Source organism: Diceros bicornis, chromosome 6, assembly GCF_020826845.1.
Source record: "Diceros bicornis minor isolate mBicDic1 chromosome 6, mDicBic1.mat.cur, whole genome shotgun sequence".
In the NCBI taxonomy this organism is placed as follows: Eukaryota; Metazoa; Chordata; class Mammalia; order Perissodactyla; family Rhinocerotidae; genus Diceros; species Diceros bicornis.
In genome coordinates this window covers 4,056,247-4,079,823 of record NC_080745.1, presented here as the reverse complement: position 1 = coordinate 4,079,823, position 23,577 = coordinate 4,056,247, and the positions used below count along the sequence as shown (strand labels likewise).

The window sequence follows — 23,577 nt, the reverse complement described above, 5'->3', positions numbered from 1 at the left end:
CAGGAGCATGTGTGCCACCTGTGGGAGCAGGTGGAGAAGAATGGCGAGCTGAAGAGGGGCAGCTGCCGACAGCCAGGTGCACACGCTGCAGGAGGAGCTGGACGAGCTGAAGGGAGGGGGCTCCCTGCCTTAGCAGCCTGCTGCCCCCCGCCGAGGTCAGTGCCTGTGCTCGGGGCTCCCCCACTGCCTGCTCATCATGAGGGGTTTCCTGCTATGCAGCAGACTGCCCCTGAGCACTTCTGTGTGCAGCATGCCTGCTGCTGTCTTGGGAGAAGGCTCTGCTGGTAGCTGCCCCTTGCAGACAGGGAGCCCAGGCTGCAGAGCTCACCCTGCCAGTTCTAGGGTGCTCGAGAGGCAGCGGTAGTTGTCAAGGTTTAGCCGCTGGGAAAGGAGGCATTGCAGGTCTGCTGGGAAAGCCAGACCTACACAATGAACGGTGCCTGGATCCTTGTTTTTCCACTTGAACAGGAGAAAATCAGCTTCTGTTGCATCCCTGACACAAATGTAAATTCCAATGAGTTAGGATCTAAATGTGAAATAAAATCGACATAGTAACTATTAGAAAAGTTATAGGAGACTCTTAAAGTCATGGGGAGGTTCTTTCCATTTGTGTTTTAATGAATATCCATGAACTGAAGTCATTTTGAACATTTTAATAATTTCTTTAAAATTTTAAACATCTTTTTGAGTAGAATACATTCTCTTTTGTAAAAATTAAAACACTAGAGAAATACATAAGCTAAGAAGTGGTAAAAACTCCTATTTCTCACCTACCTCCCAACTTTTATTCCTTGTTGGTAGTAAAATTTGGTGTGTAATCTCCTCAACTCTTCCCTGTGCTTTACATGCATATTTCTCCACCTGTGCGAATAGGTTGGATATATTTTTGGTGTGTTTATTGGCTATGTTTCTGATTTTCCCGCTCTCTTACAGTTTAGTTGTTGTAAACATTGGTTTCTCGATATTCCTTATGTATTGAGGGTACCATCTTTTGCCTGTTATACATCCATGGAAAACATTTCCCTACTACATAGTTCATTTAATCTGGATCAGTGCTGGTCTTCCCAGATGTCAGTAACACTTCAGGAGGGAAACGGCTCTATGTGACTGGCTGTTCAGGAACTCCGGGACCCCCAGGGCAACAACCATTAGGACAACACAAAACAAGAAACAAAACCCATCCTGCGTGTTTCCAGATGCATTCTGGTGGAAGGACAGCTCCAGTTGAGGACCGCTGATGTCTTGGTCAGAGTTATCCACTATGTTCTCCTATCACGTTAAAGCAGTTTCGGTAGTTTCTTGTACCTGATGGTACAGTTTGGTGCCTTTGTCTGTTCCTTTTGGTCAGACTGCGCAAGGTTTCTCACTGTTACAGGTCTTGCCAGAGAGCCAGCCCTTAACTCCATTGCTTAGGTCTGCATTGTTTTTCCAACCTCGTGAATCCTCACTTCATTCTGCTGTTGTTGGTTTTATTGTGGTGTTATTCTGGCTCCTGGAGGGAAGTGCTCAGCTTCTTCGTGTAGAGTTGATATTCCCTGATACCTGCAGTGGAAGCTGTGTCTTTTCTGTCCCTTAGTCTCCACGCCATGGATTTGCCTCATGCTGCTCTCAGTGCTGCTCATTTCTAAAGAGTTTGTCCTGTCTGTCTGGATCCCCTCTGTAACCTGAGAGATTTAGAAGAGTGTGGACAGATTTTCAAGTGGATAGGTTGGGGGAGAGGAGCCAATATTTTGTGATTATTTTTTATTTTTATTGCTTTAAGGTCCCGTAATATGGTTACTTATAGATTTCTGCTTTTTGGACTCTTTAGAGATTTCACTGTGGCTTAGCACACAGTCCATTGTGGTGACTGTTTCATTGTGGTTTGAGAAGAATGTTTCCTCTCCACTAGTTTCTTATGTTGTTGTCCCTCAGGCTGAGGCTGGATCTAGCTTTTTTGTGTTTGTCAACAGATCTGTTCCTAACTTATTGTATCACTTAAGGGGAAGAGGAAAGTGACTGAATTGACTTAGTATAAGGAAATAGGAGGCTATCAGATAATGGACTATCTCATACACAAGATTTTTTACCCAAACCTCAAGGTAAACACTAAACAAATAATCAAAGCAAAACCACATATGATAAACAAAGAGAAAACTAGAAGAATCATAAGACAGAACAACCAAACTGAATTGGCAGTCCAAAACAAATGGGACAAGAAACAAAGGAAATGCAAAAGAACCAGAAAATAAGTGACAAAACAGCAACATTAAGCCCTCATATATCAATAATTACCCTAAATGTAAATGGATTGAACTCTCCAATCAAAAGATACAGAGTGGCAAGATGGATTAAAAAGAAAGACCTAACAATATGCTGCCTTCAGGAAACACATCTTAGCACTAAAGACAAGCACAGGCTCAGAGTCAAAGGAGGGAAGACAATACTCCAAGCTAATGGCAAACAAAAGAAAGCAGGTGTTGCCATACTCATATCAGACAAAGGAGACTTCAAGATAAAACAGGTTAAGAAAGACAAAGAAGGGAAATATATAATGATAAAAGGGACACTCCATCAAGAAGACATATCACTTATAAATATATATGCACCCAACATAGAAGCACCAATGTACATAAAGCAACTATTAACAAACCTAAAAGGAGAAATCAACAACAACACAATAATAGTAGGGGATCTTAACACCCCACTTACAGCAATGGATAGATCATCCAGACAAAAAGTTAATAAAGAAATATTAGACTTAAATGAAAAACTGGACGAGATGGACCTAGTAGACATATACAGAGCACTCCATCCAAAAACAGCTGACTACACATTCTTCTCAAGTGCGCATGGAACATTCTCTAGGATAGACCATATGTTGGGAAACAAAGCAAGCCTCAATAAATTTAAGAAGATTGAAATCATAACAAGCATCTTTTCAGACCATAAGGCTATGAAAATGGAAATGAACAATGAAAAAAAAACTGGGAAAGTGACAAAAATGTGGAGATTAAACAACATGCTACTGAACAACCAATGGATCATTGATGAAATTAAAGGAGAAATCAAAAACTATCTGGAAACAAACGAAAATGATAACATGCCATATCAAACCATATGGGATGCAGCAAAAGCGGTCCTGAGAGGGAAACTCATAGCGATACAAGCTGCTATTTTTTTTAAGTAAACACTCTTTTCCTTTATCCCTGTCTTCTCCTCTGGTACTTTAATAATGCTTATCTATTTCTTTTCATGGTATCCCATAATTCACACTGCCTATCCCCATTCCTATGCAGTACCGTTTTTCTTTTTGTTTCTTTGACTGGATGATTTCAAACGACACATCTTCTAGTTCACTAATTATTTCTTGTACATGGTTGAATCTGATTTAGAACCTCTCTATTAAATTCTTCAGTTCAGTCGTTGTGTTCTTCAATTCTAGGATTTCTGTTTGTTTTTCCTTAATGATTTCTGTTTCTATAATGAACTTCTCACTTGTTCATGCACTGTTTCCTTATTTCATTTAGTAGTTTATCTATGTTTCCTTAGAGTTTTATGAATTTCTCAAAGAGGGTTGTTCTGAAGCCTTTGTGTCATAGTTCCTATATCTCCATTGCTTGGTCGGTCATTGGAGTTTTATTCTTTTTCTTTGGTGGTGTCATGAGTCTTTGATTATTCATGATCCTTGTGGCCTTCCATTGGTGTCTGCAAATTTGAGGAAGTAGGCAACTCTTCCAGTCTTTACAGAATGGCTTTAGCAAACCAAAGCCTTCACAGTCATCCCATCTAGGGGTCCTGGGTAGGCCATCTGGTGGTGTCCAGGGGCAAACTTGCTGCTGGAGTCCTTGGACAGCCTGGTACTGGGGTGAGTGGAAAGCTTGGGTCTATGGTATTGTGTCTGGCCCTGGGCACAGCTGGGACCCTGAGATCATGAGTAGCCCCACTGGAGCCTGTTTTGGCAGGTCCTCTTTGAGAGCCTGCAGCCACAGGAGTCATCCAGGGCCATGAGAGTTCGCCAGTGCTGGGATGAGCTGAGAGCCTTGGTTCATGGGAGACTGCCAGGAGCCTGGCGCCACGAGAGACAGTTTGTGCTGTGGTAGGCCAGAAGTCTGGATTCCTGGGAGCCTGCTGGGATCCTGGGGCCACAGGAGCTGCCTGAGGCTGCAGAAGCCAGCAGGCACTGGATCAAGATGGAAGCCTGGATTCATGGGAACCTGCCGGTGCCTGGTGCCATGGGAGCTGCCTGGGGCCGCCTGAGTCAGCAAGCACCTGGGTAAACTGGGGACCTGGTTTTGTGGGAGCCTGCAAGGAGCCTCGTTCCATAAGAGCTGTCTACAGCTGCTGGAACTGGCAGGTGGTGTGGTGATCCATGGGCCTGAGTTCCCAGCAGCCCCCTGGGAGCCTGGTGTAATGGAATCTACCTGGGTTGCTGGAGCCAGCAAGTGCTGGAGTGACCTGGGGTCTTAGGTTTGTGGGAGCCCACTGGGGTCTTGGGTTTGCCCTGTTACAGAAGCTGCCTGTGGCTGTGAATGCTGCCTGTGGCTGCCTGGCATACGCAGGACCTTGGGTGAGCCAGGGTCTGGATTCACCAGAGCCCACCAGGAGCCTGGTGCCAAGGACACCACTTGTGGTCACAAGAGCCACCTTGGGCTGTTTAAGATGACAGCCCCTAGGCTGAGATGGGGGCCTGGGTTCCCAGGAGCCTGGTGGGAACCTGGTGTCAAGGATGCTGCTTGAGGCCACCAGAGCTGGCATGCTCCAGGGTGAGCCAGGGGCCTGGATTTGCAGAAGCCTGCAGGGAGCCAGCTAGGTCCACAGGAGTCAGCCTGGCACTGGGGCAGGCTGGCTAAGGTCAGGCAGAGTGGAGAAGTCCCTTCTCATTGGGAGGTGTTTGATTACTGATTCAATCTGCTTATTTGTTACTGGTCTGTTCAAGATTTCTATTTCTTCATGATTCAGTTTTTGTAGGTTGTTTCTAGGAATTTATCTATTTTTTCTAGGTTACCCCAATTTATGAGTGTACACTAGTTCAGAATAGTCTCTTCTGATCTTTTTCTTTCTGAAGCATCCGTTGTAATGCCTCCTTTTTCATTTGTGATTTAGTTTGAGTCATCTTTCTTTGTTTTCCTAGATATTTTATCTAAGGGTTTCTCAATTTTATTTTTTCCAAAACTCTGCTTTTACTTTTATTGATCTTCCATACTGTCTTTCAATTTTTTTCCACTTGCCTCTTGGTGACTTCCGTCCTTCTGCTAACTTTGGGTTTCATTTTTTCTTTTTTTAATGCTGTGTGCTGTAAGTCAGGTTCTTTCTTTGACATCTTTCTTCTCTTATAATGTACAAATTTATCACTATAAACTGTCCTCTTACTACTACTTTCTCTGCATCCTAGAAGTTTTGGTGTGTTTATTGTTTCTTTCTTTCTTTTTTTTTTTTTTTTTGCTGAGGAAGATTGGCCCTGTGCTCACATCTGCCAATCCTCTTTTATTTTATTTTATTTTTTTTTGCTGAGGAAGACTGGCCCTGGGCTAACATCCGTGCCCATCTTCCTCCACTTTATATGGGACGCCGCCACAGCATAGCTTGCCAAGCGGTGCGTCAGTGCACACCCGGGATCTGAGCCGGCGAACCACGGGCCGCCACAGTGGAGCACACACACTTAACCACTTGCGCCACCGGACCGGCCCCTATTGTTTCTTTTTGTAGGTTTTGAGCTATTTTCTAATTTCCCTTTTGATTTCTTCTTTAATCTATCTTTTTTTTGTGTGAGGAAGATCAGCCCTCAGCTAACATCCATGCCAATCCTCCTCTTTTTGCTGAGGAAGACCGGCCCAGAGCTATCATCCTTGCCCATCTTCCTCCACTTTATGTGAGATGCCACTACAACATGGCCTGACAAGCATGCATCGGTGCGTGACCAGGATCCTAACCCGGGCCACCAGCAGCGAAGCACACGCACTTAACCGCTACAGCACCTGTCAGCCCCCGATCTACTTTTAAGTTGAAGAGTTTTTGTTGAACTTCCACGTATTATGAATGTTCCAGTTTTCCTTCTGTTTTTGACTTCTGGTTTCATGCCATTGTGTTTAGAAAAGTTACCTGGTATTATTTCAGTCTTCTTAATCTTGTTAAGACTTGTTTTGTGACCTAACACGTGATCTGTTCTGGAAAATAGTCTGTGTGCCCATGAGAAGAGTGTGCATTGTGTTGCTGTCCAGTAAAATGTTCTGTGTGTGTCTGATAGCTCCATTTAGTACTTAATGTTTTCATGTCTGCTATTTCCTGTTTTCTGTCTGGATATTCTATCCATTGTTAAAAGTGGGTCTTTGATGTCTCCTACTATTTGCAACGTATATAAGTGAGAAGGCTCTTATTTTGAGAATATATAAAGATCTCTTAGAACTCAATTATAAAAGACAAGTCAATGAAATGGGGTAACCAACTGGAATAGACATGTCTCTATGAAATACATAGATGGCCAATAAGCACAAGATAGTTGCTCAGTATCATTAATTATTAGGAAAATGCAAATTCAAAGCACAATGTGATACTATTTCATGCTCAAAATGAAGGCTATATTCAACATAATGGAAAATAACACATGTTGGTAAAGATGTGGAGAAAGGGAAACCCACATACATTACTGGTGGGAAAGTAAAATGATGCAGCCACTGCAGAAAACAGCTTGGCATTTTCCAAAATCTTAAACCTAGAATTACCATTGACCTGGAGAGGCCCATGGTAGATATGTCCAAAAGAGCAAACTTGCCCATAGACATTCAAAGTAACAGTGTTCACAATGGTCCAAAAGTGGAACAAACCCAAATTACTATGCAGTTATGACTGTATAAACCAAATGTGGCCTATTCATAATATAGGATATTATAAGCCATAAAAAAGAATTAAGTACTGCTACATACTAGGCCATGGGTGAACCTTGAAACATGTGTGCTCACTGAAGCCATCCACAAAGGCAATAGATAACATGATGCCATTTGAATGAAATGTCCAGAATAGGGAAATCCATAGGGGGAGAAAACAGATGAGTTGTTTCCATGGGTTTGGGTTAGCAGAAAATAGAGTGTGAATGAGTATGGGTTTGTTTGGGGGTGTTGAAAATGTTCTGGAATTAGATAGTGGTGATAGCCACACGACATAATCATTGTGTTAAAAGCCACACAAATGTATACTTTGAAATGCTTAAAACGGTGTATTCTACGTTAAGCAGATTTTCCACATAAAAATTTTGAATTTTTTAAGTTAATCAGGGTATTGGTTAATTTTAAGTTGGTTAGTATATTTAATAAGTGTAATTAATGGAGTTATTAGGAGTATGGCAGGTTGTAGCCAAGAGAGTAAACATCCGACGAGGGCTATAGTAACAAATCCTATGATTATACAAGCAACAATCTAAAATCCAGTCCATTTCCATTGTCCCCAACTTGGAGAGACCAGCCATGAAAATAGGTCAGTGATCTCGGGGGCCTTTGGTATCTATTCAAAGATTTGGGTAATATTATGCAATATTTTAACCTCTTGGGCCATTTGGTGGAGGTAGGTTTGAACTTCTCTGTTGATGTGCACTCAGCAAGTGGTTCTAGGAAAGGCACCAACCCCTCCTTCCTTGGCCGGTATAGACAGTCTAGGGCCAGGCCATTTTCTAAAACCATTTAGGCGAGAGACTCATGAGACTGTTGTTCAAGGGCTAGGATATGTTCTTATGGAGTTGTTGTCCATGTTGTGTTAAGGTTGTTGATACCTCTTAGTTGCCTCAGTTTCCTTATTTTGTGTGGGTAGGGCCACCACTCCTGTGCCCAGTCCAGTCAGTCAATCCTAGTAGAACTGAACACCCAGTGCTATAGGACTGACATTGTTTCTATGGGTTGGTGGTAGCTAGTCAGGGCAGGAAACTCAAGGGACCTGCGACCTGAGGGAAGCAGGCTGAGAGAGAGACAATAATGCATTGCACAATATAGCCTGGAGAAAGCTGTTCACGGGATTGGGGAAGAGAGAAGCTCACTGGATGAGAGCCTTGTGATATCAGCCCACAGTAAAACCCAAAAGTGGATACTCCTGGTGTGAAATATTCCTTAGGTGTCTTGAGGTAAAACCAGTAATTTGCACCCATTCACTGGCTACCTGTGCTATATGATTTCAGAGGTTATGGTTAAAGCGTTTGTGGGCCAGGAGCTGTCTGGGCCTGGGCACAAAATCACCAAGGTGGCCTCAAAGGCTGCCCCAAAATGACCCCTAAAGGAGCAATTGGGGCAGAAAGTGGGGGGATAATTTTGAAGGAAGCCTGGGTCAAAGATGTTGTTGTTCGATGGAGTTGGCTACTAGTGAGTGTCTCCGCAGGGTAAGCCCTTCATCTGGGGTACAGTATGTGATTGGAGGCCAAGTGACAGACCCTGTGACTCCTGATTCCCAGTGCACGGGCAGCCCTCTCAGCCCACTGGACATAAATGGTGATGGTGTTTGTGAAGCCTCTTGATGGCTGTATGGAAGATATAGGGGACGTGTGGTGGGAGATGCCATGATAGTGTCGGGAGGAACTCTGTGTGAGATTACGGTGTTGAAGGGGAAGGATTGGAGGCAGGTGCAGTGGGTGTGTGACCAACAATGGTCAGTGAAAGGACAGCTGGGGTGTAACTGGGGAAATCAAGGACCAACAGAAGTCATGTGTTTAAAACAAGACACCAGGGCCTGCCCAGTGGCTTAGCGGTTAAGTGCATATGCTCCGCTACTGGGGGCCCGGGTTCAGACCCTGGGTGCGCACCGACTGGCACACCCAGTCCTTGCAAATTTCCCACATGCATTTTACATGCATTTTCTCTTCTGTTGATGGTTGATGAGTTCTAAGGAAATGGTGAAGGCACAGTGAGGAGGAATTGTGGGTTTCTGCACGACTGCCTCTAGGAGTGCCGCCCCCTCAACCTGAACAACCACCCGGCACTACTAGAAATGAAAGACATCCCATCACCATGGATTGGAAGACTCCTTATTGTGACGATGTCAACATTATCCAAAGAGATCAACAAATCCAGTGCAGTCCTTACCAAAATCCCAAGGACGTTTTGTGCTGAAATAGAAAAAAACCCATCCCAAAATTCTTATGGAATCTCAAGTAAGCCCAGATACCAAAAATAATCTTGAAAGAAGGTACTAAGTTGGAGGACTGATTCTTCCTGATTGAAAACTTACTACAAATCTACAGTATCAAAACTGCATTGTCATAGCATAAAGACAGACATATTGACCAATGGAAACAGAATTGAGAGCCCAGAAATTAACCCTCACCCATGTGATCAAATGATGTTTGACAAGGGTGCCAAGATTATTCAAAGAGGAAAAGCCCTTTCAACATGTTGTGCTGGAAAATGTGGATATCTACATGCAAAAGAATCAACTTGGACCCTTACCTAACACCATATACAAAGCTTAATTCCCAATAGATCAAAGACCTAAATGTAAGAGCTAAAACTATAATACTCTTAGAAGAAAACATAAGACAAAACTTTACAAGATAGGATTTGGTAATGATTTCGAGGATATGACCCCCAAGGAGCAGCCAATAAAATAAGAAAATACACATGCTGGACTTCATGGATATTAAAAAGTTTTGTATCTCAAAAGACATTATCAACAGTAAAAGCACAACTCACAGGATGGGCGACCATATTTGCAAACCATGTGTCTGACAAGGGCTTAATATCCAGAATAGATAGAGAACTCCTAAACTCAACAACAAAAATCAAACAACCCAAATCAAATTTGAACAAAGCACATGAGTAGACATTTGCTCAAAGAAGATCTGCAAATAACCAATAAGCATATGAAAAGATGCTCATCATCAGTAATCATTAGGGAAATGCAAATCAGAAACACAGTGAGAGACCACCTCACATTCATCGATCAAAAAAAAAAAAAAAGTTGGCATCCAAAAAAAAAAAAAAAAGAAGAAGAAGAAAAAGAATAGAACCAGTGTTGGTCAAGATGTGGAGAAGTTGGAACCCTTGTGCACTGTCTTGGGAAGATAAAATATATAGTTACTGTAGAAATCAGTATAGCAATTCCTAAAAAAAATTAAAAATATAATTATATAGGACCCAGCAATTTCAATTCTGGGTATATACGCCCCCAAAGAGTTGAAAGCATATTCTTCAAAACATATTTCAACAGCCATATTCATAGCATCAGTATTCATAATAGGTAAAACATAGAAGCCACCCAAGTATCATAACCGAGGAAGGGCTCACTGCCCAATGCACCCCTTAAGCCAACCATGAGATACCGCTCTTGTAGAAGGGAAAAAGCTTTATTACGAGGTTGGCCAGCAGGGAGACAGGAGCCAAAGGTTAAATCCTTCTCCCCAATGGGCCGTTGAAAGGGCTTTTTAAGGGCAAAGGAGTGGGTGCGGGAGGTTGGGGGCAGTCCTACGCATTTTGCGCAAGTAGATTTTCATGTTCTGTCATACATCCCACGTTCAAAAGGCAGTGTCCTTAACATGATTGGCAGCTGAGTTCTTGGTCCCCTACGTCATCCTCCAGTCACTTGACTCAAACAGCAGTGATGGTTTAAGTCTTGCCAGCCGTCTTGTGGTCTCACTGGTTCAAACCAGTTGAAACTTGCCCAAGGAGGAAAAATGGAGTTTCTGAAAAAGAACTCATGGCCCAAAACTAGATCCTTAGTAAATATGTGGAACGTGGCTTAAGAAAGTAGTCTCCAGGGGACCGTTGATAAAAGTCTGGTTGGGGCCCCATTTTATTTTGGGCTTGGTTTTGGGCCCGGCTAGGCTATCTGTCCAGGGATGTATGGATATGCAAAATGTGGTATATACATAAAATGGCATATTATTCATCCTTAACAAAGGAAGGAAAGTCTAAGATATGGCACACCGTGGATGAACCATCAGGATATTACTCTAAATGAAATAAGCCAGTCACAAAAATACAACCTTGTGTGATTTCCCTTCTATGAGGTTGCTGAAATCGCTAGATTCAGAGAGACAGAAAGTAGAATGGTGTTTGCCAGGGGCTGGGAGGAGGAGAAATGGGGGGTTATTCATGAATGGGTATAGAGTTTCAGTTTTGTAGGATGAAAAGACTTCTAAAGATGGATCGTGGTGATGATTGCACAGCAATATTAATGTCTTCAATACACTTAAAACATACTTAATGTATCTATGGGGCCTGATGACTTGTCCTGGCTGAGCACACGCTTGTGCTGTTGCACATCTTACCCCTCACTGTGCAGTTGGGAAACTAGCCCAGAAAGAGGCAAGTACTGGCCCAGACCACAGGAGGTAGTCCGGGTCCCAAAGACTAGACAGAGCTCCAGCTTCCTTGGCCAAGGCTCCGCCCCTTCCCTCAGGTCTCCTTTGGCAATGAGAGGCATTAAGATCTTAGAGGATTGCTGCCCACCCCTCTCCATATGAGGTCATTTTCCTCTCCTCATCATAGCATGTGCATAGGCACCCCCACTCACACTGAATTCTCATGTGGGGGCCATGGAAGTGCAGTCAAGAAAGAGCTGACCCAGAGGAAGTGACAAGAGGCAGGAGGGAGAGAGATGGGAGGCAGCTCTCCCAGGGGACCATGGCATTCGTTCTCCTAGATACATGCCCAGAGATGGGCAGAGGAATCCCTAAGGTTCCTAGGTTTCTGCCTATCTGTCTGTTCCAGACCCATCCTTGGCCCAGCCTGGCGAGCACAGGACTGGGATCCTGCAGTCCACCTCTGTGGGCACCCAGAACTGTGATGAGTCCATCCTCCCCTTGTGTAGGCATTGGGAACAGGAGAGAATACCTCAGTGAGGGTCCTCCTGTATAAAATGGAGTGCATCCAGCAGGTGACTCCAAGTGTTCCATGCACTTGCAATGTGTCTGTTGGACTAGGTTCTCTGTTGATGACCTACTGTGCTCTGAAATGTTGAGAAGATGCTTTCCACCCACTTGAGATCATTTAGAACTGAGGAGACATGGGGGCATGGGTGGATGAGAACTGGGGATAAGGAAGAAGATGCCAGAGCACTGGACCCCAAGTCTAGAGATGAGGGAGAAAACCAGTTCTTGTTGGATCCTCGGGGTCCTCATCTGGAGGCAGGGGGGAGTCATTGTCCTGGTTGAGGTTGGATGCCTCAGGAATGAAGAAGACACCTGGTGGGGGACAGCAAGATGGGGGGATATGTAGGCTCCCAAGATTCACCCCACTCTCTCGAAGCCGACAGGTCCTGCTCCTTTACCTCTGGGACCCTGGAGAGCCTCTGCCTTGAGGACATCTGAAGAATGATTCCTTTCTGTTTGGTGGAGTTTTGGTGAGGGCTGCAGTGCTAGTGCTGGCCACCAGGGGGCGGGAAGCCTCTTGTGTCAGTGGTGGCAAGTTAGATTTTGTTTTTATTTTTTTCAGTTGTATTGAGATATACTTGATATACAGCACTATGCGAGTTAACATTGCTGTGTGGTACATTTGAAAGTTGCTAAGAAAGTAGATCCTAAAACTTCTCATCACCAGGAAAAAATCTTTTATGTTTGCTTGGTGATTGATGTTAACTAAACTTATTTTGGTAACCATTACATAATATACATATACATCAAGGCCTTTCCTTCTCCTGTAAACCTGGAACTTACACGGTGTCCACTGAACTTTTCTTGACCTCCTGGAGCAGAGAAGAGTCAAGCAGAGGTCTTTCTGGCTGTCCCTCTGCCTCAGAAACAACTTGTACCTCCTATTTCTAGTGTTCATCTCCACAATCACAGTTGGTCAGAAGCAGGGGGCGGGGTGCAAGATCTTCCCATGTACTCATTCAGCAGCTGTGCACTCAGCACTCACCCTGTGCCAGGTGCCCTGGTGGGCCAAAGTGCAGGATGAAAATGACCAAGTGGTCCCTGCCTGCCAGGAGCTCACAGCCTAGAGGGGAAATGGACAAAAGCAAAAACAGGAGCAAGAAAAGAGCAAGTGCTGTAGAGAAACACAGCAGGGGGCCGTGAGGGAGGGCTGGGCATCACTGGGTAGGAGGGTCTGAAAGGCCTCACTGGGGTGACGTTTTCTGGGACCAGAATGACAAGAGGGGGCCAGCCCTTCAGGGGTCTGGGAGCAGTGTGTCACGGGGATGACACCACTGGTCCTGAGTCTCACAGGTAGAAGTGAGTTTGGCCAGAGGAGGTTAGAAATGTGGCCAGTGCAGCTGGAGGGAGGCTGGGAGGAGAGAACAGGAGCTGGGGTGGAAGGTAGGGCCAGGGCCTGGTAGGCTGTGCCAGTTACCTTTCCCTCTCTAACTTCATTGCCCCTAACCTTGCATTTCAAAACTACAAATGTTGACTATCTCACAATTTGTGTGGATCAGCAATCAGGCACGTTTCAGCTTGGTGCCTCTGCCTCAGTGAGTTGAACAGGTTGGTGCTGTGGCCTCAACTGAGGCTCAACTGGGGGAGGACTAGCCCCAAAGGTCACTCTCAGCCTTCAGGGTTCAGTTTGGACTGAGAGTCTAAGTTTCTTTCTGTCTGTTGGCCTGGGCACTCCCGTGCTTCTCTCCTCTATAGGCCTCCACATTGGGCAGTCCCAAAACACTGGTATTTGATTCCTCAGCTACAGGGATTCGACAGAGAGAGAGAGAGAGAGATGGAGCATGAAAGACGGAGTAAGAGGAAGTGAGAGACTTGTGTTGTTAAAATTTAGACAAGACATCAGATCACTTTGGCTGTTATTATGTTCAGAAGCCAGTTACTAACTACTTAGTGGTTCCACGGGGATGGCTATACCATGGGTGGGGCTTACTGGGTACCACTGTGGAGGCTGCCCACCTCATAGGCCAAGATGAGGCACTTGGGTCTCATTCTCCATAAAACAGGAAACAATTGAATGGTTTAATGCCACAGGGTGGCAGTATCTAAATTTCCATTAGTTTCAACCCCCTCATGATGCTGACCTGAAAATGAGGCCAAGTTGGAAGTGACTGTTCCAATATAAAATTGCTAGAACACAGGCCTGTTTTGAGTGGTGTTCTGTGCTACCTGTCACCCCTTCTTGTTATTCTTCCATCTCTAATTTTGTGCCTTAGGTACATGTGACACCAGCCCACAGGGATAATAGATATTATCTCATATACACCAGCTGAGGTCCCTAGGAAGTAGATTCTAGCCTGATCCCCCTGGTGTAGGTTTGGAGACTGGGGAGGACCTGAGAGGCACAGGGACTATCCCAGGATGAAGAAGTGGTAAGTTAAAGGAAATCTGCATTCATCTCTGTCTCCTCAAAGCAAGGACCTGAGTTAGGTTTCTAGGGAACTGGGGCTAGGGCTGTGTAGGCTCCTTGTGTACAGTTCAGGAAGTGACATGAGAGAAGAGGGTGAGCAGCCCGGGCTCAGGGGGCAGCTCTGGAGAAATCTGATTGAGGTAAGGGGTCCAGGTCTAGGAATTTTGAAAAATGACCCCATCTCCTTGGTCCTAGGCCTCAACAGATCTTTGAACTCTGGTAACAAGGCACCCACAGTCCCCCATCCAGCTCACTTGACGGGAGACAGTCAAGAGGCAGAAATGTTTTGTTGTTGTATCCCAACTTTGCAGGATCTGGGCTCAAAAAAGCCCAGAAATAGAATCTTTTTGATTGTTGCCTACATTGGCTCAGCCCTCATCCCTGACACCTCTGGGTGTCTGACAGGAGGCAGTGAAGGGTAACATGGGCAGCCCAGGAAAGGTTAGTGCAGATCAGGACACAACGGTGATCCCACCTGATCAACCCCAAAATCCAGGCCCCTCATCGTGTGTTTGTGTGTGTTTGTGTGTCTGTGTGGTGTGGGGAAGGCAGGGTATGTGGGGCAGGCCATTCCTGGGCAGGAGCTGGTTGTTAGGTGTCGGAAGCCTGTGGGTCTGTGACGTTCGTACCCAGGTCATGGCTGGCAGCATGAGAAGGTGAGCTGCTCAACTCGTATGTTATTGAGCCCTAGAGGTTTCATCTCCTTCCCTTCCTGACCAGAGTTCTTTGCCAGGATGCCCTCTGTGCCTGAACTGAGGAGCAGACTTTCTCTTGGGGGTTGACCACAGTGGCAGTGTGCAGGCAGCCCCTGATTCCCTCTGGCCCAGCTCCCAGGCAGTCTTTGCAGAACTCCACTCAGGAGGTCATCGAGTAGCTGCCCAATGGTTTCAACTCCACCAACTCACTAGACAAGGGGCAGGTGCATGAGGCCACCCACACCATCCAGTGCTGCTCTGAGATGAGAGCAGGAGCAGAGGGCCTCCACACTCAGGACCTTGAGATGATGGGGTTGGACCAGAACTAGGGTGGGACCAGTCAGGGGCTGTCTCTTTTTCAAGCTAAAGGGGATGTACATGCAGGTAACCTTGCCTGGTTCAGAGCTGAGCTGCTGTGACCCTCTTTCCTTTGACTGGTGTGAGCTTCTGGAGGCCAATGAGGCAGAGCCAGAGGGTAAGGGGGACTGCAGGCTGGCTATTCCTGGAAAGGAAGTGGGATCTTTCCTGTATTTAGAAGGACACATGGAAAGTCAGCTATGTGAGTGAACCTTTCTCTTTATCCCGCTCCAGCGCCAGTTGCAGAGCTCCAGCCAGCAGCAGAAGCAGAGCAGTGGGCAGTGGTGGAGGTAGAGCTGGCTCCAGCTTCCTTGACACCACCCTCTCTAGCACTGGAGCCAGTGTCCCCTCGACCAGCAGTGTTGGAGCTGGAGCAAGGGCCGACATCGGCTGCAGCAGGAGTGGGAGCTGCTGAGCTGGAGTCACCTGGACCATCATTTCTAGTGGGAAGTCCATCTCCACCTGTGGCTAAGAAGCATGAGAAGAAGCCCAACCTACGGCCTTCCCTCCTAAGCTGGTGGTGGAGCAGTTGACCGTGATGGATGCGGTGAGCAGCTGGGCTTTCAGGGCGGGTGGGGTAGGCCTTCCCTCTGCCATCATTGCCCCAGACCTCATCCAGTCTCCTATGATCTGGGCCCGAATCCTGGCTCCACCCCTTACCAACCATACGACCTGGGCAACTTTCTGAACCCCCAAACATTTGCTGTCCACCTACAGACCGTAGAGGTGGACACTAACAGGACCTGCTGCACAGAGTGGCTGTGCCGGCTCCATGAGGTAGAAGAGACGGAAGGGTGAGCAGGGCCTGGCCCATCAGTGGGGGAGGGGAACTCACTGTGTGCAGCCAGGTCCCTGGTGGCCCAACCTTCTGCTCAGGAGGCCCAACAGCCTCAGGACTTATTAGACACCTGATGTGTACTTCACTATGAGGGAGACAGACAAAGCCCGTGGTTGTAGCTACCGCAGGGGAATGTGCATCAGAATGGGGAGTGGGACCAGAGGGGGTTCAGGTTGTTGGAAGATGCTCCCTTGGGATGAGCCAAGCTGAGCCACCATCTGGAGCTTGGAGTTAGCCAGGACGGGCTGGATGCAAATGCCCCTCTCCCTTCCCTGCCAGTATTGGGTCCTGGGTCATCCTCTGCTGGGTGCCTGCAGTGACAGAGAAGAAAAGCCGGGGACTCTAACAAGGCTCAGGCCACATCATGAGCTTCCTGAGCTCCAGCTCTAAATTGTGACCCCTGTGTGGGACTTTGTGGGCTGTGGACACAGAGCTAGGGTGTGGCAATGCTGGGTGACACTCCCCCTGTTCCCCAGGAGCCTTTCCAGAAGGTGGTGCCCTCTCAGTGTCTGGGCTCCACCTGGGGCAAGAGGAACAAGCCCGGCAATGAGCACCTGGCACACACCGTCCAGGCCAATATCGACCACTTCAGAAGGGTGGCCAACCTCGTCATCACCACCTGCCTTGGGGTCCCGAGCATGATGGCCCAGGACAGGGTGAGGGTGGTGGAGCGCTGGATCCAGGTGGCCCAGGTGTGCTGTGGGAGGCCCAGTGGAGCCCCTCTCTGGAGCCTTAGGAACTGCCTCCATCTTTATCAGCTCCCAGGATTGCAGTGTGTGGTCTAAGCCCCTGCAAGTCCCTAGATCCTTCCTGCCAGGAGCACGTTGACCTTGACTCCAGGTCCCAGTGTGGGGATGCTCACTTCCTACCTGGCTCCCTCCTTGGGTTGAGCTAAAATCCTCCTCCTTGTGAGTGTTACTCTTTGGGTCCTAAATGTGCCCTTCTGGGGCTCCCTGTACATCTGTCTAATCCAGGAGGGGAGATTTAAATAGAAGGGGACTGAAGCTAGAGCAAGCAGGGCTCCAGTGCCCCACCTCACAGCTTATTCTCTTCCCTTCCCCAGGAGTGCGAGATCCTGAAGAACTTCTCCTCGCCCCGCACTGTCATCTCTTCTCTGCAGAAAACATCCATATGCCACCTGAAGAACACATGGAGGAAGTTTCCTGGTGGGTAGTGCCCCTCTCCATAGGAGAACCAGGGTGGATGGGGGATCTCCTGAATGTCTGCCATTGGCCCCTCAGTCAGCTGGGAACTCCTGGGAGGCAGCAAATGATGGGGACAGGGCCTGGGCCTCAGTGGTGGGTCTCTAAGTCTCCCGGTGTCCTTAGTGCACCAATTCTGCTTCAGGACTCGGTTTCCCTAAATGCCAGGTACTGGGTTGAGCCACATTGGAGATTTTCAAGTGTTTATAGCAACAGAACTCTATGCCCAGTTGAAACTCAAAGTGGTCAAAAGAGAGCTGCTTTGTATAGCAGGCGAATGGAGACCCCAGTGACCAACAGGAGAGCCCCCTCCCAGTCCCACGAGACCTTAGCGCTCAGAGGAGCCCAGTGAGAGCACTCCTCCAGGCAGTTTGAATCTCTCAGGTTGTCAAAGAAAAGGATATGCACTTAGACCCCTCACATTATCCCTAAATTTATCCTTCCCTCTTTCCCTTCCTCTCAGGGAGAGCTCTGAAAAATTTAAAGAGAGCTATAGCCAAGACGAGTCCTTGAACAGAGAACTGATGACCAAGGTAGAGTGGAGGCTGGGGGTCTGGAAAGAAAGCAGGGGCCAGGGGGGGAGGGGGACTGAGCAAGCTGTGGTTTTGATAATTTCTCACTTGAACTTTCTCTGAAACATTCCTGTCTATCTTGTCCAGGTTAACAAGCAGAGGGATCTGTTCTGCCCATGGGCAGGTGGGGTGCCATTTTTGGGCAGGAGGCCTTGGTCATGGGACACAGTGGTGTTGGCTGGGCTGTTCCAGGACGAGTTGCCGAGCTGGCACCATCAGCAGGTCTCTGGCTTCCACTCACGTCCATCCTGCTGGATGTAGCTTCTTCCAGGCTGTTGGGTGGTTGGGTGGGTTTATCCCTCAGCCTAAACCTGTCCTCAGGAAGCCAGGCCCCTGCTGCTCCTTCTATCTTCACCATGTCTCCAAGGGGAGGGCACACTGCCTACCCCAGGGACGGGCACAACAGGGGATTCCCCTGGCACAGGTGGACAAACAGGCTGCTCATCCTTGGATCTGAACAACTGACCAGAGACAGATGTGTGTGCATTGTGGGACTCCCCACTGGACCCCTAGAGCAGTCACTTGAGTCAACCACAGGAGTCTCACCTGAGTGCCTGGTTGGCAATGATATAGGCCCCAGGTGGCTTATGAGTAGCGTCTAGGCAACTGATGGATTCTTAGTGGATCCTGCTGAAAGGACGTTAAGAGCTTCATGTAAACGGGGAAGCAAAGCATCCTGTCACCCCCTTCCCTGTTGATCAGAGGTGGCACCTTGTGGGTCCAGTTCCTGAGTGGATAAAGAAAGAGTTCAGTGCAGGCGAATATCCTGAGTTGTTCTTTGGGGAGGAGAAGGGTTTGGCATTGCCTCTGTCCGGCATGGGGGAGAGACACTCCAGGGGACTGGGGCAGGCAGGAGCCACTCAACAACCAGACTCCCAAGACACCCCATCCTCTCGATCCACGGCTCGGCCCAGGGCCAAGCTTTGAGAGCTCAGGGGACAAGACTGTTGTCAGTGGTGGGGCTGGGGGTTAGGCAAGGATGTTGGAACAGGGCCTCTGGCTGAGAGGGGCAAGCGGCCTCTCCTCTGTTGGCCCCTCAGCAACTCACTGCCCCTGTTTGGTCCTCTGTCTCCCCATCAGGGAAATGGAGGTATGGTGATTGTGTGGTGATTGTGTGGTGCAGGCCTCACAGGGTGGTAATGAGGTAAGAGGGAGGAAAGGAATGTGAGAGCTTTCTGCCTGCTCCACCTGGAGGGGTGAGGGCCAGAACAATGATGACAGTCATGCGACAGTGAGTCCTCAGGAGAACCTGTGAGGTAGCTGGAGTTCTCACACTTTCCAGATGAGGAAACAGGCTCGGGGAGGCCAGGCCAAAAGCCCGAGCTCACACCCAGAGTGAGAGTTGGAGCTGGGCTTGTTCTGGAATCACAAGACCTTGCAGGGTGGAGTGGCATTGGTGCCAGTTCACTCGAGTCAGATGTTCAGGGTCAGAGGCCAGTGGTGCTCAAGAGAAATGGGGTGAGGGGAGTATGGTCTCGCTGACACTGTCCTCGACTCTGGCAGGAGGGGCCCTCCACGTTTGCCCCCCGGAGGGCAACCCCCAGAGAGTGCAGGAGAAGCAGCAGCAGCAGCAGGTGAGTGTGCCTGTGGAGGAGGGGCTCTGCCCTCCCAGCCGGAGGCCTCAAATCAAGAGAGGAGGTCCCTTCCTCCTGGTGCCACAGTGTCTGAATCCCCCAGTAGAAGTGACCAGGAGGGGGGCCTGGAAGAGCTAGTGTAGGATGGATTTGTTGTGGTGAGGGCCAGGGACCACATACCCTGTGATTTGCCAGAAGCCGGCCCTGGGAGGTGAGGAGGAGGAGTGTGGTGTTCTTGGGGTGTGAAGGGAGGAAGAATTGAGGGGAGGCTGCTAAGGGTCCTAGGCTGCTCCCCATGGGAACCCTGGGGTGGGCCAGGAGGCTGAGGGTGAGGACTTTTCAGGGGAGGGTCTGCAGGGGTCTGACTTGAGAGCAAGGGCTCATCCCACCCGCACCCCGATGTCACAGGGTGTTGTCCCCTATCTTGGCACTTTCCTCGGTGAACTGCTGATGCTGCACCTGGACATGGGTGATTATCTCGAAGTGGATAAATCTGAGGACCAAGCAGGAAGGACCAGGATCCTGAGCCTGGGGATGCGTGAGCCCCCACACTGAGCTCTGAGCTCTCAGCACTTGGCACATCTCCTCTCGTGAGAGCCTCACAGCCGCCCCTGGGAGCTGGGGCATCAGGCCCATCTTAGGGATGAGTGAACAGAGGCTCCGCCTGAGACATCCATTCTCGTTCCTCAGGCTGGGGAAGCTCAGAGCTGCCTGATGGCACAGCTGCGTGAGGTTTTATCTGAGCTGGACTCTGCCTGTCCCTCCCATGCTGCCCGTGGAGGGAGAGAGCAGTCGCCCCCCCCCCAAGTCAGGCAGCACATAAGTGGCTGAGCAGTCCCCTCTGCCTGAGGCCTCAGCCTCCAAGTCTGTCATCAGAGAGGGTTGTGCTGCCAGGTCCCTCAGCCTCCCCCCATGTCCTACTAGTCTGGAGCCCAGAGCCCATCCTAGGTCCAAGTCCTGTTTTCTCTGCATGCCCCGCCCCCTCTGGGGACCTGGCAGTAGTGCCACATGAGAAGGGCAGGGCATAGGGGGCTAGTCAGGCTAGGGGGCTCTGTCTGATGGACTCTGGCTGTCTGCCTTCCAGGGGAATGAGATCAACCTTGAGAAGAGGACTGAGGAGCAGCTGTGGCACTCCTTGCAGGGGAGGGGAAGGAGGTGGAAATCAGAGACCCTCTGGGGAGAACAGTTTCTGGCTCCACCCCTTGTATCTTACATTGAGTGGAAGATTTTGGTAGAAGTCGAGACCCATCCAGTTGGCGCGTGGGTTGAATGGAGGATGGCATCAAGGAAAACTTCTTGGAGGAGGGGCTGATTATTCCCATTCTGAGAACAGGTAGAGCCTGGATGGAACTGGAGGGAAGGAGCGTTCCCAGGACTGGTCCCCTGCCCCACTCCTCACCCCCCACAAGGCCCCTGCAACATCCCCCAACCAGGCCCTGTCTGCATCCTCTCCTTCCCTCTGGTCCCAAGAACACCGAGTCATGAGGGAGAGCCTGCTGCTCCAGGTCGCTGCAAAGAATTATAAAAAGACCCCAAGGAGTGATTTGGGGCCTGGTTCCAGGACATGGAGCTGCTCAACGAGAATGAGTGAGGCCGGGCAGGAGTTGGGTGAGGGCAGGGGTGGATTCTCCCTGTTGGCCAGTCCAGAGAGCCTGTCTCCGTGGCCCCCTGGTCAGCCCCAGGCCTTATGGCATGGCAACCTCTGGGACACCCAGACTCCAGCTGCTGAGGTTTCTTTTGACCAAATTTTAGGAGCTTTTAGTTTTCCAGTTGAATCTCTGGAATTGCATCAGCTCTAAGTGGGGAAACCAATGTAAAAAGATCAAAACGTGCATGTGGAGAGGACAAGGCCCGAGGAAGATCATTTGAAAATGGACTAAAGGCAGGCAGGACTTTCCCTCCTGAGACCCCTCTAGGGGCTCCATGTTCACCCCTGACCTAGATTTGAATTCTGCTGGGATCCTTGTACAGGCCTCTGAATTCCTTTTCCTGCTTGATTTGTATCCAGGAGGAACGATTTCTGATGCAGCTTTTAAGGCTACTGCTGGGCCTTGTTACATAAACATGACTGCTCCCTGTGAACTAGGATTTTCAGCACCCCTGCCTTCCTTATGCCATTCCCTTTAGGACAGAATTTCCCTAGAAGGCCCCCAGCCTCCTCCCTGGCTTGGCCTGATGGATCCCGAATGAGCTCTGCTTTGCCAGGATAAGGGACCATAATCCTGGCCAGTAATTGACCCCACAATGTCCCTTGCTGTCCAAGGTGAATTCTGAGCTCGTGTCCTTCTGAGGTCCAAGGTCTTGGGCAATCCTCCAGTTTACACACTCAGTGTTGGTGTTCTGAACTCGTCCAAATGGCATAATTGGGCCCAAGTCATTAAAGTGTGTCACCCCTGGGTGGCTGTGTTTTTTTCCCCAGTCTTGTGCTGTGGTTACATTACAACCAGCTGCTGGGGTGTGAACCCTGTTTGGAGCTTTGAAATATGAGGCATGACAGGGGTGTTGGGAGGTCCAGCGGGGAATGCCACGGAACTGATGATCCATGGTCGTGCATGAACACAGCCTTACCAATTAAAATACTGAAATGTTCCCATCTGGTGGTGAATAGACACTGCTCTGAGCTCACACCAAGAACCCGACCCATGACTAACAGCTTTCATAGGGTTACCAAGTGGCATTTTGAACCTCTTTCCTTGGGAACACCCTGTAAGACGAGGGCCAGATGAATCGCTTGGCACTTGTGTGTTATCGCCTCCTTTCTGATGGCTGCAAGTGTCACCCAGACACACAGGCTGGACTCTGCCAGGGAAGCCTTCTCAGGACAGCCAGAAGCGGATGATGAATACTGGTTCCCGGCATCCCAGGCCCTTCCTGACACAGCACAGCCACCCAGGAAAGTGATTTGGTAATGGAAAGACTGGGAAGGCCGTACTTTCCCTCCAAAGAGGAAGAGAAGTGCCAACAGTGAAAGCTTGATCCCTCAAATAGACAATTAAATCCCAACAAGCAGTGGGTTCTTGTCAGATTACTGATGCTGAAAAGGCCTCTTTTGATAATAGCACGATCCCCCAGCTGCCATGTCCATCTTCATGAATCAAATTTCCAACACATATGGATCTAAAAAACTGAGGGAAATCTGGTATTTCCTTAGATGCAACACTGAATTAGCATGCAACAAAGAACATAAAAATGGAGACCTAGAAGTAAATACCTAATTTGAGTACATAGATATCAAAGGGCTTTTGAAACAATATTTTGGAATCTATTGGAATATTACACAAAAAGAATAATCCACTTTTAGTACGTTTTACTGTGACTGTGAGGGGAAAAACTGAATCATCCCCTTGACGTTGGTAACTCGCTGCTGACTTGAAAGTAAAAATAAATGATGTACGTAGTAAAAGAAAATGAGAGAACAGCATGAAAAAAGAAGATCTTTCTCTCCTCACCTGAAACTCAACCTCTCACCTCAGAAAGAAACCGCTGTCTATATTTTCTATGTCACACAGCAGAGTTTAATAAAAGAAACGTATTGGTATGTTTTAAAGTTTCAAGAGCTCAAAGCAAGGAAACATTAGGGACGCAACCATGAGACCTCACTGAGGTGCCTGCTCCATTTCATCTGCTGTCAGGACGTCCTTCTTGGCCCCTCGTTTTCTCTGCCTCGCTAGCAAGTCTGTCCGCCATCAGTGCTACCACCAGTCTCTCTCCTGTGCTCTTCACTGCCCTTTTCTCTTTCCTGATACCTTCCACAGTCACCAGAAATTGTTGGCAGTGGAACTGTGGAATGCCCAGATCAGCTCCTGGAATCATCTCTGCCAAATCTGAAGACCCGCAGGAGTGGGCATGGGACCTGGAGTGCAGACCACCTGCGAGCACACCTGGCAGGGATTCACCTGTGTGACTAGGTGCAAGTTTTTGCAACGCTTTGGCAAGATTGAAAGGACTTACCAGTAGTCCTGCACTGCTGCAGGCCTGGAGTCCTCGCGGTCTCTCGGGCCAGCAGACCTGGTGGGGCTGGTCCAAGGTGTCCTCCCAGAGACCCGTCACTGCTAGGATGGGATGGGATTCTAGTAACCGGCCCCTTGACTATGTCACTGGACATCCT

General features: G+C 48.4%; 1 protein-coding gene and 1 long non-coding RNA gene across 17 annotated transcripts in view; both read left to right on the top strand.

The window, feature by feature from the left end:
- The window catches only part of LOC131406909 (uncharacterized), a 141,188-nt gene that overhangs the window by 9,328 nt on the left and 108,283 nt on the right, over positions 1-23,577 (top strand). The gene's annotated exons all lie outside the window — the stretch shown is intronic.
- LOC131406903 (ral guanine nucleotide dissociation stimulator-like) overlaps positions 1-23,577 on the top strand; it is a 113,010-nt gene that overhangs the window by 83,084 nt on the left and 6,349 nt on the right. Inside the window, exons 1-5 of one of the 16 annotated variants that reach the window (XR_009220381.1) lie at positions 48-155; positions 15,518-15,830; positions 17,185-17,287; positions 17,787-17,856; positions 20,554-20,802. The exons of 2 other annotated variants lie outside the window; for them this stretch is intronic. Coding sequence is in view for 5 of the 14 variants with exons in the window: in XM_058542768.1 (XP_058398751.1) it covers positions 16,568-16,813; positions 17,185-17,287; positions 19,399-19,469; positions 20,554-20,781 (648 nt within the window). In the remaining 9 variants the exon portion in view is untranslated. Of the gene's footprint in view, positions 1-47; positions 156-15,517; positions 15,831-16,266; positions 16,814-17,184; positions 17,288-17,786; positions 17,857-17,982; positions 18,118-18,849; positions 19,040-19,398; positions 19,470-20,553; positions 20,803-20,855; positions 21,057-23,577 lie in introns of those variants that run through there. 13 more of the 16 variants (XR_009220383.1, XR_009220379.1, XM_058542768.1 and 10 more) reach the window with 13 other exon arrangements.